Source organism: Narcine bancroftii, chromosome 3 (genome assembly GCF_036971445.1).
Source record: "Narcine bancroftii isolate sNarBan1 chromosome 3, sNarBan1.hap1, whole genome shotgun sequence".
Classification (NCBI taxonomy): Eukaryota; Metazoa; Chordata; class Chondrichthyes; order Torpediniformes; family Narcinidae; genus Narcine; species Narcine bancroftii.
Genome location: NC_091471.1, coordinates 62,235,549 through 62,251,132, shown reverse-complemented (window position 1 = coordinate 62,251,132; position 15,584 = coordinate 62,235,549). Strand labels below are relative to the sequence as shown.

The 15,584-nt window shown below is 38.1% G+C and overlaps 1 protein-coding gene across 3 annotated transcripts in view; it reads right to left on the bottom strand.

The window, feature by feature from the left end:
• Positions 1-15,584, bottom strand: part of mtmr12 (myotubularin related protein 12) — an 80,776-nt gene that overhangs the window by 49,421 nt on the left and 15,771 nt on the right. For all 3 annotated transcript variants that reach the window (XM_069924180.1, XM_069924181.1, XM_069924182.1), the window contains exons 2-4: positions 5,885-5,936; positions 4,796-4,935; positions 3,308-3,380 (exon numbers count right to left, since the gene is read on the bottom strand). In XM_069924180.1, the coding sequence (XP_069780281.1) occupies positions 3,308-3,380; positions 4,796-4,935; positions 5,885-5,936 (265 nt within the window). The remainder of the gene's footprint in view (positions 1-3,307; positions 3,381-4,795; positions 4,936-5,884; positions 5,937-15,584) is intronic.

The window sequence follows — 15,584 nt, the reverse complement described above, 5'->3', positions numbered from 1 at the left end:
AATGAGGCAGAAATAATATTTCCCAAATGGTTTGGAATTAGACAGAGGTCAGATAAGAAGGAAACCTCTTCCTGGTCAAGCTCCATACTCTATCCTGATTAGATGTCTATGCTATCAAGATAGAGAATTGATTTTAAGAGTTGCAGTTCAAAATGTGAGAAGTAATTAAGGCCCCCTGGTAGTTAAGAATAATAGATTTATTTTATGCTGATTTAAGTCAAACTGTTATTAAGCAATGTAAAGAATTTAATTCTGCCAAAGCTGTTTTGTGGAAGAAAGGATATAAATTTGCTTTCTGATATCCTGCTGTACTTAAGTTTTTTTTAAATGGAGACTTTCAATCTCAGTTATTTTTTTAGTGATGCTGAAGCTCTAACATTTGCTAATTCTCTACTGGATGATAAACAGATGAAAAGTCAAGAAAGTTTTTCTCAACAGCCTGCACCAGTTCAGAAGGAGAAGAGTGGAGGGCGAGAGAAGAAATCTCAGCAGTTGATTGAAATTGATATCGACGATAATCAAGTTACTTGAAATTACTTGATAATTAATTTTTTAGATTTGTTCAGGGGAGGTGGTTTAACTACCAAGTCATTGGCCACTTTATGGCATTGGTCACCCTGCATAATGGAGGGAGGTAATACTGTAGTACAGTATTATTGTTTCTTGGGTTTTTTTCTTTTGAGATTTTTTTTAAGCGCTTTTTGTGTGTTTGCCATGGAGACAAGTTCCATCATGTGTGGTAAGGTTGTTTTTGAAATGAATTGGAACGATGACTAATTTAAATTTTGCTACTTTTAATGTTAACGGGCTTAATAATTCGATTAAGGAAAAAGTATTGGTGTACATTAAAAAATTGAAGGTTGTGTTGCTTTTTTGCAGAAACATTTGACTGAGAAGGAACATCAGAAATTGAAAAGAGATTGGGTTGGAGAAGTTATTGTTTAATTCGAAAACAAGAGTAGCTGCTATTTTGATTAATAAAAAGTTATCTTTTAAATTGGAATCAGTTATTGAGTCAGTTGGTAGACTTTTGATTGTTAATTGTAAAAATTTTTTTAGTCTTGAACTTCCATAAATATTTATGCTAATATAGAGGATGAGAAATTTATGTTGGATTCTTTACTTAAATCAAACATGAAAAAATTATGGTAGGAGGGGATTTTAATTGTTGTTTGGATCCATAATTAGATAAATCTTCAAAAACAGTAGTTAGGATTGAAATGGCTAAACAGTTGGTGTTAATGAAAGATATGAATTTAGTAGATATATGGAGAAGGTTAAATCCTAAAGAGAAAGATTTTTCATTTTATTCATTTTGACACGATTATTATTACAGAATAGATCTATCTTTAGTATCAGCACAATTTCAAGTCGGTTATTGGAGCTGAATACAAGAGTACAATTTTGTCAGATCATTTTTGTTATTACTAACATGTACTGGTTCAGAGAGATTTAATTCTTTGTTGTTGAAAAATGTAGAATTTTATAAGCGATCTAATACAGTTGTTTTTGAAAATAAATGTGGATTCAGTTAATAGTAAATTTGTTTTATGGGATGCTTTAAAAGCATATTTGAGGGGACAAATTACTGCTAAAATTAAGAAACATGTAGAGTGATGTAACTAAATTAGAGAAGAGATATTAGAAAAAAATTTACAGCAAATGTCACAGAAGTTTAACTAATATGAAGTTATGATATAATTTGTTACAAACTTAAGTTTGAGAAGTTATTACAGAGAACTCGACAAAGATATTATGAATTAGGGGAAGAGCTCAAAGTATTAGCTTGGCAGTGGTGTAACTCCAAACCATGGTAATTAACTGATGAATTTTGTTGTTATGGTTTATCTTTTTTTCCTTCTTTCTTTTCTTTTGGGGTTGGTTGGGGGGGGGTCATAGAGGCTTAATTTTAAAATATCATGCATGTATTTTTTGAATTGTTATTAGGTTTTATTTATTAATTGCATGTTTCAATATATGCATCTTGATTTAATAAATAAAATTCAAAGAATCATAACTATGCTTTTCTGTATTTGAAGGTACAATCTTGATCTTTGGATTTGCCTTGAACGAGGCAATTGAACATTTGAAATTAATGCCAAATTAGAAATCTCTTTTCAATGTTGCCATTGATTAAAAAAGGCATCAATTTTATGACAATGCTAAAAGTTTAAAAATCCTATCAATACAAAATGGATTCAATTCAAATATTTACAACAGTTTTGAGATACCTATACACCAACCCAACAATTAAGACAATATTTGAAATAACTAAAATTAATAGCTGCATGCTTTGTCTCTGGCTGCCCCGATTTCCTTTGGCATTGTTCTTCACTTAAAAACACTGACAAGGTGCAAAATTCTCAGAAGTTTCTACATGTTAATGATCAAGAAATGCAATAGAAAATTATAGGGAGGTTAATAATCATTATCAAAAATTAAAAACCTTTTATTTCAAATTTACAGCATCTGCAGAGTGTTGGAAACACTCAAGTCAGACTGTATCAAAGAGGCAAAGTTAGTATTAGGTCCATGATTTTCATCTTAGCAGACAGTAGTGAAGGCAGCCAACAAAACCATCAGGAGTAATTCTGTCCCCTTGGTTTTCACTACTTTACTTTCTCCTCTGCAACTTACAATAAACATGCTCAGTTTCCGACATTCCCTTGTTTTGATCCAAGTTTAATGATCTGCAACTAACTTTTTCCACATATAATGCATGATCTGGTGAATATTTGAAATGTTTTATATTTATTTAATATTAGGAATAACTGTCACCTAAAATATCTGAAGGTTGCAAGGCATTTGAGAGCAGTATTTGGAGGAATCTTCAATGAAAAGAAAAAAAAATAAATTTCTGCTGTTACTATTTGTGAACATATGAAATACAGAAGTTGCAAGATGTAACAGCAAGATGCAACTACGTAGAAATGATATTATGCAACAAGTGTCATCTTCTATATTTGTTGTATGCCCATATGTAACAGAATTCATAGATCCTCTAACTATTTAACAAAATGCTGTTTTTAAAAACTTAGCATGTGAATGCAATTTTTGTTAAGGAAAGTTTTGAGAAACAAGTCTTTTCTTTCCAAGACATTTACTTCTTGCAGTTATCCTGCAATCCATAATGTACAAGCCTCAACAGGGAATGGCAAAGACACATTTTAGAACTGAGCCAAGATAGGTAAACAGAGTGGACAAACATCAGAAATCAAATAGGTGGTCACAATCAGTAAGGACATAATTACAGAACCAAAGTATACTTTAAAACAAATAGCTCCATGGCATTTAATCACTGCATTACCTCCAAAGATCTGGTCCACACAAAGCAAGGATATATCATTTTCACCCATCAGTTTATTTCTATAAGGTTGTTCCTAAAATGTAAGTTATAAGAAAGAGAAAAATGACATGGGCGTAAATGGAGGACAGCCAATCCAATGGCAAGGTCACATTTATAAATCACAGCTAACTCAGCATAGCAATTCCATTTAAGTTATAATCTCCAATTACAAAAAATGAGTAGATTGTTATAGTTACCCAAAAATTCCATGAAAATTAATAGATTAATGGTTAGCACAATAGCATCTTCAAAAATGCAGTAATAGCCTCCACAACTTTAAACCAGAGAACAAAGACACTTAACCCTCAGAAGAAATTCTTCATCTCCACTTTAAATTGCAACCCCTTAGTCTGAAACTACTACTGACTACTGTGTATGGAGAAACATGCAACTAGCTATCAAGTGTCCTCAAACCTCAAGTTTCAATGGTTGCCTCTCATTTTTCTAATCGGCAATGAAAACATGTCTAATATGCTCAACTTTACTCTCTCTCCTCCCTCCTCCCTCCACCCTCTCCCCAACACCCCTCCCCCCCCTCCAGAAGAGACACCCTTATCCCAACAATTATCATAAATCTGGACTTAAAAGAAAAAAAATTATCTGCTCATTTCCATTCCACCCCCCAAACACAATTACTCAAGAAAATAATTTTCTAGAACTTGCACTAGCTTAAGTGGATCTCTGCGCCAGTCTTAATTTCACTAAAGTGATACAATTCCCATCATATTTAAGATAATCTTTCAATCTTCTGAGCAGTAGAGCCCAAGTTCTCCTGCCTTTCACATGCTTACAATTGGGAAACCAATCTTCCATGAAAGGACATTGAACCAATTTAAACAGCTTTCTGCAAACCAAAATATAAATGAAACATGTATACCTTTCTTTTAAGTAATTCTTGTCATCAACAGTATTCCATTGCCAAGGTTATTCCTTCAACACATTGCCACCAATGTCAAACATTTACTTAAGTATACACCTGCTTCTATTCAAGACTCCCACTGCCAATCAGTGTTCCAACCGATGCCCCATGCCAGCTGACTAATTTTGACCTTGGGCTCAACTGCAGAATGCAAATCTGATATATTCCACCTTACTAAGACAAATTGGAGAAAGCTGTGGGTACAGCTCACAGATAACACAAACATCTCAAGAATCCAGATGCACCTCCCACACACAAAGTACTTTTTAAAATATTTATAGGGAATTGCTATTGCTGATGAGGTCATAATTATCCATCTCCAAATGTATGTGGTGAGCTACCTTTTTACAATGCAACTTCTGGTTAAGGCAATCTCAATTTTGTTAATCAACAATGAAAAGAAATTAGTGATGTGCTTCCAAGTCAGGAAATAAGGTATGCCATTTGAAAGGAAACCTGGTGAGCCTGCTACCTGCCCTTCATGACAACAGAGCTTTAGGTTTCCTTGGAATGGCTTTGGTGAAGCTTACCATATCATCCAACAGCTGTTCAGCACTTAAAAAGGAAATCTTGAAATTTGTACAGATGAGCTTTCCATAAAAGCCTCGTTGTAAGGAATCTTCCCGACTGTATTTCACAACCATGTTTGCTTCACAAATTACAAGTTCCCCTATACAAGATAGTGGAAAACTAAGATTTTAGTAAATTAAGTGTACTGACATATTGAATAGAGAAATTAAAATAGATCACAATTTATCCTTCATCATTTTACTAAAGATTCTCATCCAAGTAAGCCAGTTACAGTACTGTAGTTGAGATTAAATTTTAAAAAGTACCTTCTTTAATAATAGTGCATTTTTAATGGATTTTTAGCATTGGTTTTCTGCTATTGTTTATATTTGTGCTTAAAGGAATGTTGCAATGAACAAAATTCTTTGTTGAAAAATATCCATACTATTGTAATTCCAGAACAAGTAAATCAGCATCTGAATCACTGAATCTGAAAAATTTTGGAAAGTGAATAGGAGCGAAATCTTGGATCTAATCTGGCATAGATTTATATTACATATAGGATGCAAGGTGTCTGTAAGGAATTTGTAGGTTCTCCTGGTGTCTGTGTGGGTTTCTCCCCAACCCCCACCCAGAGGGTTCTTATTTCCTCCCACCCTTCAAAAAACATACTGGGGATATAGGTTAATTGGCAGCACGGGCTTGTGAGCCAAAATTGCCTATTACCATGTTGTATGTCTATATTTAAATTTGATTACATTACCTTTTCTTCAACACTGTCTTTGATAACAAAATGCACATTTGTCAGGCCTCCAACCCATTCATCATTCAGGACACACACAGGAGACTGTAGACACCGGAATCTGATGCCAAACACAAACTGCTGGAGGAACTCCGTAGATCAAGCAGCAGAGGAAAAAGAGCTGAAGCTCATCAGGTCCCACTAGCAAATTATGCTTGGCTCGTCATCGAGAATAGTTCACCCAAGAGGGATCCATTGCCATGCCAATCAAATCCTTGTTTGTTTTCCAATCAATGGTTTCATCCTCTCAATGCTCTCCCTCAAAATACAAATAACTTACTGCAGAAAAATATTGTATTTTTTTTACCTGGTAGTAAGTGTGGCTTCAAGTCATTATTACCTTCCTTTTTTTTGATTTCCTGAAAAAAAAGTTTACATCAATCCATGACCAAGGAAAACAATCTACATTAACTCCAGAACATTTATATTACAGATGGTGTCAAATGCATCATCCAAGAGTATGTGCTCCACACGCTATTCTTCTCCAATAAGAATATCAGAATTGTAGACCTTTATTACATAAAAGCAATCCATGCCAGTGAAAAGATGTTAATGGTAATTATACTGTAAAACTCCTGTTATCCACTATCTACAGAGATTGGTAGATGCAAGATAAGTGAATTTTTCAGTTGCTTGAGATTGCATGTTGTGTGATTGGTGAACTGACAGCAAGGAATGCCAATTTTAAGCTTCTGTAGCGGCAGTAACACTGCTAACTGAAGGATCACACAACCAGACGGGTTGAGTTCAGTGAGCCAAAACTTGCAGGCTGCCTGGCTGGTCTTATACTCCCAGCCCAGACCTGGCTGAAAACGGCGCTGGGCGGCCCCCGACGTCATGTGGGTCTCCAAGCGCGGGCTTCTGAGCCCGGTGCAGAGGTCGGGAGGAAACCCCTGACAGCGCCATTTTGGCCAGCTGCCCCGCCACTTGTGTGAAAAGCGGGGCCGGTTCGTCTGCCTAATGGCGTACCGCCACACTTCCGTATTTTTTTACCTATTTATTTTGCACTTTTTTTTTTGCCAGTTGCTTGAATTCCAGATAACAGGGGTTTTACTGTTCACTATACAAAGTCTGCCCCAAAATTCTTACTTGATGCAGCCAAACAGATACTTCATTTAAAACAATAATGTACAATAACATTAAAAACAAATTTGTACAAAAGATGAATAGTTAATAAATAGTTACCATTGTTCAAAACAAAAGTGGCATTACAATAGTGCAAACAATTCTTGGGGTGTCAGAGCAGTCCATGATTAGTGCAACAAGGGGAGACTCAAGAGCGTGATACCAATTAGAAAGAAACGGTTCTCAAATCTAGAGGTGCTGGTTTTCCGACTTCTGTACCTTCTGTAAGTAGGGGTGACGAAAGGTTGTGACCAGGGTGAGGGGGGAAATCCTTCATGATATTGGCTGCCTTGAGGATATGCCTCAAACAGAAGTCAGAGTCTGATGAACCTGCGTTCTTGGGCACTCAAATTACCAAACCAGGCTGTGATGCAACCAGTAAGTATACTTTGCACAGTGCACTTGTAGAGAGAGTAGGCAAGGCTATGCCAAATCTCCTTTGACTTCTTAAGAATATGAAGTATTCTATTATTTTGAAGCAAGATCAGTAATTGGAAACTATTTCCTCTCCATAGATCATTGCTGACCAAGTATTTCAAGCATTGATGCATTTTTTTAAATTTAAGATTTACACCATGGTGCCAGCCAAATTCTTAAATCTCTTGAAAAATCCAAGCAATTGTGGCTTTTTCTGTCATCGACCAATTGCTTCTTAAAGCACCTTGCTTATCTGCCTCCTGTTCAGTGTGTACATCCTGTCAGAGTTTAACTTGCCAAAATCCATCTGTAGTTAAACAGGAAAGTCTAGATGCTGGGATTGCAGTGGAATACATAAATGTGCTACAGAAACTCAGCAGACCATGCAGCATTTAGAGGAAGTAAAGGTTGACCAACAGATTGGACCCAAAGCCTTCAAAGTATGAGCCAAAAGCATGCAGGCATCAAAATAAAAAGGTGAAGGGGTGCACAGGCCAACAGGTGGATAGAGGTTAGAGGATAGAAGAGAGAAAAAAGATAGGAGAGGAGCCACTCTCTGAATGTAAAGAAAGAAGGTAGAGAGCTGGATTAAAGGAGACAAAAGGGCTAGGGTTTTAACAGAAGCTGAGGGAGTCAGTTGAAGAGCTCCTAAACTGAAAACAAGGTGTTCTTCCAATTTGCAGGTAGCCTCAGTTTGGCAGTGCACAAGGCCAGAGATAGACATGTTGGTCTGGAATTAAAATGGTTAGCCACTCTGAGGACTCTATTATTGCAGCAGACAAAGCGAAGGTGCTCAACGAAACAGTCTCCCAGTCTAATAAAGGCAGCTGGATGCTGAACATGACCCCTGCAGATTCACAAGTGGAAATGTTGCTTCATGGAAGTACTGTTTGGGGGCCCCATATGGTAGCAAGGGCACAAGTGTAGCATTTCGTACAGTCACAGGGATAGATACCAAGGGGGCAATAGTGGGAAAGGATAAGTGGACAAGAGAGTCACAGATGGAATGGTCCCTGCAAAATACAGAGAACAGAAAGGAAGGATCATGGTGGTAGGATCATGCTCATACTTTGAAGGCTTTGGGTCCAATCTGTTGGTCAACCTTTACTTCCTCTAAATGCTGCATCAGTTAATATGTTGGATTTGAAGAGGGCAAGTAAGGACAGGGAAATCCTATCCATGTTATATCTTGGGGTGGAGAGGACCTGAGCAGATGTGCAAGAAATAGAGAAGATACATTCAAGGCAGTAGAGGGGAAGGCATTTTTTTTAAATAAAGAAAAAATCTCCGATGTTCTGGAATAGAAGACCTTATCCTGCCAGCAGATACATTGGAGGCAGAGAGAGAAAGAAATAGAATCCTTACAGGGGGTCAGGATTGAAGAGGTGTAATTGAGATTCTTGAGTTGTAAATTTGTAAAAATATCTGTAGAAAGTTTGTCTCCCAAGATGGAGAGATTGAGAAAGGGAAGTGTCAGAGATGGACCAAGTGAATTTTGAAGTCAGGGTGAAAGTTAGCAAGAAAGTGCATAAAGTTGATAAGTTCATGTGTGGAGGATGTAGCACCAATGTAGTTGTCCATGTAACAGAGAAAGAGTTGAGGACCCTCATCTTCATAGGCTTGTAGCATGAATTGCTCAACATAGCCAACAAAAAGACAAGCATAGCTAGGACCTATGTGGGTACCTATGTCTCCACCTTGGAAATGGAGAAAATGGGATGAGTCAAAGGAGAAGTTATTGAGTCGAGAAAAGTTCTGCCAGGCAGAGGAGAGTGGTGGAAAGGGACAGACTGGATCTGTTTTTGAGGTAGAAATGAAGGGCTTTGAGACCGGACATTCATGGAGAAAATGAGGCAGTCAAATCCAAGGAACTGGAAAGAGATGGAGGGCATGTAAGGTATCACAGATGTGGGCAGAAAGGGAATGGACTGAGAGGAGGGAGATGGACACAAAATGGAGTAGAGGCAAGATGATACCAGTTTGGTGGGCTAGAAGCACGTAGAAACAAATGGGAATTGGATTTGTTGATTTTGGGTAGGAGATGGAACCAGGCAGCACCAGGTTGTGGGACAGAGATGATTAGAAATGACATTACAGTGGCTTGAGGCTTCTTGGTGGAGCCCTACTTTCCACTGGTATTTAAGACCTGCCAGTTGACCTCGGCAAGTAGAGGTCAGTATTCCAGACCTCAAATAGTACCTTCATGTTTTATCTGATGACGCTCTTCCCTTTCTTGATCGCTATCCTGGGAGACAAATTCTCTACAGATTAAACCATTCTACCCCTTCCCTCTCTATTGAGAGAGCTATCCCTTCACCATCACCTCAGCTTTTTTTCCTCATCCACCCTCCCACTCATACCTCTTACCAGTTGGACTGTGCTGCACTTGCCTACCTTTTGTTAATACCTTGACAAAGGGCTCAGGTCCAAAATGTTGGTTGCAATTTATTTTCCATAGATGTTGAATGAGCTGCTGAATTTATTTTTGCCCATTTTGCCCAGTTTACCTGGATCCTATTGCAACGTTCTTCCCTCTCCACGAACCAAGTGTCATTTCATCCACAAATAATCATTATCTGCATTCCCATCCAAATCACTAATACACATGGGAAGTGGATCCAGCATCTCACACGAGAACCACTAGCATACCACTGATTACAGGCCACTAATCTGAAAAAAAACCACTCCTCTCTACTGCCACACTGGATCCACCAAATGAATTTTCCCATCCAATTGTTTACCTCACCCAGAATCCTACAATCTAACTTTTTGGACCAGCCTACCATGCAGGACCTTGCTAAAGGTAGAAGATTGAGAGGGGACTTGATAGAGGTGTTTAAGATTTTAAAAGGGACAGACAGAGTAAACATGGATAGGCTTTTTCAATTAAGAGTGGGGGAGATTCAAACGAGAGGGCATGGTTTAAGATTGAAGGGGGAAAATTATGAGGAACATGAGGGAAATTTCTTTATGCAAAGGGTGGTGGGGATGTGGAATGAGCTTCCGACAGACGTGGTCGAGGCGGGATCATTGGTTACATTTAAGGAAAGACTAGATAGTTACATGGAGAGGAGAGGACTGGAGGGGTATGGACCGGGTGCTGGTCAGTGGGACTAGGAGGGTGGGGATTTGTTACGGCATGGACTAGTAGGGCCAAACTGGCCTGTTCTGTGCTGTAAGTGGTTGTATGGTTATCTATCCTCTTGGTCACCTATACAAAAAAAACTTAAATATGAGGCACCATTTCTCACGCACGTAGGAATTTATTTTAACTACATAATTTTAAACAAGTATACTTTTTTTTTTAAAGTTATGTCTTTTCCAATCTCTCCTCTGCATGTTCACCATATAGCAAAAATTCATAGTGCAAACAGAACCCTTGTCCCAAATCTATTTCTGGAACCAGTAATAAATGGACTTATTGTAATTGTTGTTGTTGTTGTTGTTGTTGTAATTATATTTAGGCTCGTCTTTCGCACAAAATCCATCCACACCGTTGGAGCCAAAAGATCTTCATAAACAGTAATAAATCTAAAACTGATATTCTCTCATTGCATGAATATACTCTGGTGTTAATTTATAGCCCCTTTCACATTTGAGTCCCCTAAATTAGCCGTTCAATGTCCTGGGATAGGAATGAGGGTATGGCTTTTCACACCTGACCACTCCTAACTGGGACACTGTACGCATTCACACTTGCAAGAAGCCATCCTCAGTTTTAGGACTGTTCTACCTTGTAAAGGTGACATCATAATGCATCGAGCGATGGTGGAACTGCCCTAAATCCCAATAAATATATTTGAACAAAATTATATCATGCCCAATTATAACATAATCAAGCTTTATGTACAGCACAGTAGGAGCCCTCGAGTCCCTGTTATTGTTGTGCCGACCTATATAAACCTATATAAGGGACCATGGGAAAGGACTAGTAATAAATAGCAATAGCAGAGCGTGCTTAACCAGCGTGGGAAAGGCGGCAGCACCATCGCGGACAATTCATACAGCATGGGAAAGGCGGCAGCGCCATTGCAGACAATTCATACAGCGTGGGAAAGACGGCAGCGCCATCTCAGACAATTCATACAGCAGAGAATTTATAAATACTATATGGGGGGAGCAATGGCGGACCTGCCCTCGCAGAATTCCATGCAGTAGAAAATGGCCTGTATGCCTGGCTACATGGACAGACCATTCATGGGGTTTCTCAGCCACACAGCATTCTGAGAAGTCAGGTCTGTCATTTCCACCCCCTGTGGTCTTTATAAATTTAGCACTATAAGACTACCAATTTTCCCATGTCATTTAAAAATTGTCATCTATTGCTATTTATTTCCTCTCTCCTGCTGCGACTTTCCCACAGCAAAGTTTAAAACAAAGGTATCTTTTCTTCCTTCACATTCCTAAACTCACAAAAACTTGGGTCATTTCAATCCCACAATGCAATTACCCATTTCACACTTGCCTGATTGCAACACAGGTGTCTGCAGATGCCAGAGATTGTACTTGGGAGTAAGATGATGTCAAGTGATGCAGACATTGAGCTGATTTTGCTTCATGTTATTCACTTTAAAACTCAATTGGCAGTCAATTCCTGGGATCACTTGCTAGTGTGAAGGGGGCTTATACTAACCATGTATGATGCAAAACCTGTTCTACATAAATTTCACCTTATGTTTGTATGTCAACATTCAACTTTCATAAAATACTGGCACAAGCAATTTTGAATTTGTGATGTAAACAAATTATGCTGAGTGTGTAATTGCTTACAAAGATTATTTACCACAACAGGAGTCTCATTCTTTGACCTTTGAGCAATTGAAACTCAAAAGCAAGCAATTGAAGATCCTTTTGCAATTTGAAAGTTCTTAACATTTATGACCCAACCATGAAGTTTCACCAGAAAAAATATGTACTGAATTAGGTTCCTGGCGAACATATTTAAATCTCACCATGGCAAATTAGTTCAAGTTTATCATCTGACTGCACATAAACAACCAGACAAAAAAGTGTTTTTCTGCATTGCAGTAGATACACAATACATTTCTCACAAAGCACGTACATATGGAATATTTCTAAGTATGTATCAATAATCTAGAATAATTTACTCAATAAGTGTCATGAGCCCACTCTAAAAGCCAGCAACACAAAGACAATGGTTACTTAAACAAAAATGTTTTTAATCATCTTCAAACATAACAAAATCAATATTTAACTTATTACTATTTACTTAACTTCCTAATTCTAAGCGTGTGTGTACACGTTATGTGTATATGTCCAGAAAAGTTCTTCGTTTCACTGTCCATTCACTTCTCACTTCTCCAAGTTCACTGGTATTAGGCAATTTTCATACTGTGCACAGAATTCAACATTTATGATCTTCACTAGACACTCTGGTGCTTTAACTTAAATTGTTCCTGCAAAGGAAGGTCTTTGTTGGTTTCAGAGAGATATTCATTGGACACAAACTGATCTCCTGCAATCAGCCTCTTCAGTGTCTGGCCAAAGAAACTTGTCCCGTCATGGGTTTTCCCAAAAGATAACCTCTTGTTCCAGGTTATCAGAGTTATTCTTTTCTTCTCCCCCACCACCCCCCCCCACCAAATTTCAGGAGAAACACATTAACCAGCCACATACTCTTGCAATTGAGAAAGTTTTACTATAGGCTGAACTCAAAACTCAAAAAAGTCTTCAAATGGGGTCTTCTAGCAGGACTGCAAAACTTAGTTTCCAACACCTCTTCCTGCTGAAAACTGAAACTTTCTCCCCCTCTCTCTAAAAACAGCATGGTTTTTTTTTCTGTTTGCAAAACCCCTCAGAACAGCAAACTTGAACCAAACTTGGATCGCAGCGAAAGATTAATCAGTTTCTGAGCCTGGACATCTGTTCCTTTCAAGACAATAGTTCATTTTCATACCACATCAATCCAATTAACGCCTACTTGTGATCATAAGTACTCTTCAAAGTCAATGTAGAGATGAAGGCTCCACCAAAGACATAGCTCTTACATTTCAAATGAAATGTCTTTTGTGAAATGTTACTAAGATGTGTTTGTGAAGTGTACCTTAACTAATACCCAAACTAAATCCCCACAATCTATACCTTTTTAAGATATATTTTATAATTTTATTAACCTATTCCATAAACCCAAGCTTAAGGATACTGCTCATCAATCTCACAGGCTGTGGGAAGAAGTTCTTTCTCAACCTGGCAGTTCTAATATTTTTTTTTATTTTTTTTTTTAAATTTTTTATTTTTCACACCATAAATCACAATAGCCATGATATACACTTTTTCTTTTCCACACATTTACAGTGACTTTTTCTCCCTCCCCCCTCCCTCCTCCCAAGCCACCCCCCCATCCCCCCCCCTCTCATCCATTTTAGTTATACAATCTAGGTTGCATTAATTCAGTTAGACAATGTTGTCATTCAACAAAAATACACCAGAAATTCTACTGAGTCCATTCTTTTCTTCTCTTCTCCTTCCATCAACTTAGGTAATGTTTGTTCCCGGTAGGTTTTCGCTATTGTATTTAATGTAAGGCTCCCATACTTGTTCGAATATTTCAATATTATTTCTTAAACTATATGTTATTTTTTCTAATGGAATACATTTATTCATTTCTATATACCATTGTTGTATTTTCAAATTATCTTCCAATTTCCAGGTTGACATAATACATTTTTTTGCTACAGCTAGGGCTATCTTAACAAATCTTTTTTGTGCATCCTCCAAGTCAATTCCAAATTCTTTATTTTTTATGTTACTTAGGAGAAAGATCTCTGGATTCTTTGGTATATTGTTTTCTGTTATTTTATTTAATATCTGATTGAGATCATCCCAAAATTTTTCTACTCTCTCACATGTCCAGATTGCATGAATTGTTGTTCCCCTTTCTTTTTTACATCGAAAACATCTATCAGATACTGTTGGCAGTTCTAATATTGATGCACCTGTTATTATCAAATTATAAATTTTAATTCAATAAATCTGGTATTAGAAAGTGAACATGAAAATTATCAGATTATTAAAAATACTCAAACTGTTCATTACATCGTTTAGTATGGAATATGTCCAATTTGGAATGTGAAACACAAAAGTCTACAGATGCTGAAATTGCAGTAAAGAGAAATGCTGGAGGAACTCAGCTGGTCTCACAGCATCCCTCACAGCATCCATAGTAGGTAAAGATCTATTACCAACATTTCAGGCTTGAGACCTTTAAGGTATAAGCAAAAAGCAGACAGGCATCTTAATTAAAGTCTAGAGATTAAAGGTGAGAACTCCAGACCCAACAGACAAAAGGTGTATGACAAGAGGAAAGGGGAGAATCACTTTGACTCAGAAAGGAGACAGACGGAAAGGGAAAAACAAGAGCACGAGCTGGGGGAAGATGGTGGGGGGGGGGGGGGGGTGCTTGGGTTAAACAGAAACCAGAGAAGTCTATGTTAAATCTGGTTGGAGGGTGCCCAGACTGATGAGATGTTGTTCCTCCAATACGCTGGTGGTCTCAGTCTGGACAGGAAATTCTGAGACACTCTCTCTTACTGTTCCTATCTGCACTACCTGCTGCTCTCAAGCCCTAGCATGGATCTCCCAGTGGCCACCCATTTCAATTCCCTGACCCCATTCCCTTACTGACATGCTTGTCCATGATCTCATGCATAGACTTCTCCAGTTTCCATGTAAATGCCCCTGTCTTCTTTTCTCTAGTTCTGTTCCCCCATCCCCCCCCCCCCCACTTTTTCCTGTCTACTTTCCCAGAGCCAAAATCAATTCTCACCTTTCCTCTTATATCCAAGCAACATCACTGTTGACCTTTCCACTGTTAGGTCTGGAATCCTCTCCCTCCCATTCTTCCCTTTTAATCTCTAAAGTGAGAGTATTTTGAGGTGGTTTGGGAAGAATTGTTAGAGCAGCTTGCACACACACATTTTAAAAACACAGAATATTTGCAGGACTTTTGCAGAATGCTTTTTGCAGGAGTCAACAAAGTATCGATAGCAGCTTGCCTGTGATCTTTGCAGGCAGAGGAGAACAGTTTTGCTCTCAGAGAGGGAGGGAGTGAAACAGAGAGAGGAGAAAGAAATCAGTTCCAGAAGGACAAGCTGCCAAACTTTGGAAGGCTGTCTGGTCAAAGGAGGAGATTGGCAATCTGAAAGGTGACCTGAAAGAAAGAGGATCATCTGAAGAACCCTAAAGGGTTCAAGTTTCATCAGCATGACTTATTGAGAAGGAATCAGTTGCGGATGTCCTGGGAAAGGAATCTCTCTCTGAAAGCCAACAAGAACCCTCCTGAGTGGTAACCATTTGTCCATTAAGCACCAAAGACTGGTGAACTTTGTTAATGCTAACTTCTGTGCACAGTACAAGAATTGCCTGCAATCAGTGAGATTGGACTGTGAACCTAAGAACTTTTCTAATCTTAAATATGCATTACACACACCTGCATTTAGTATTAG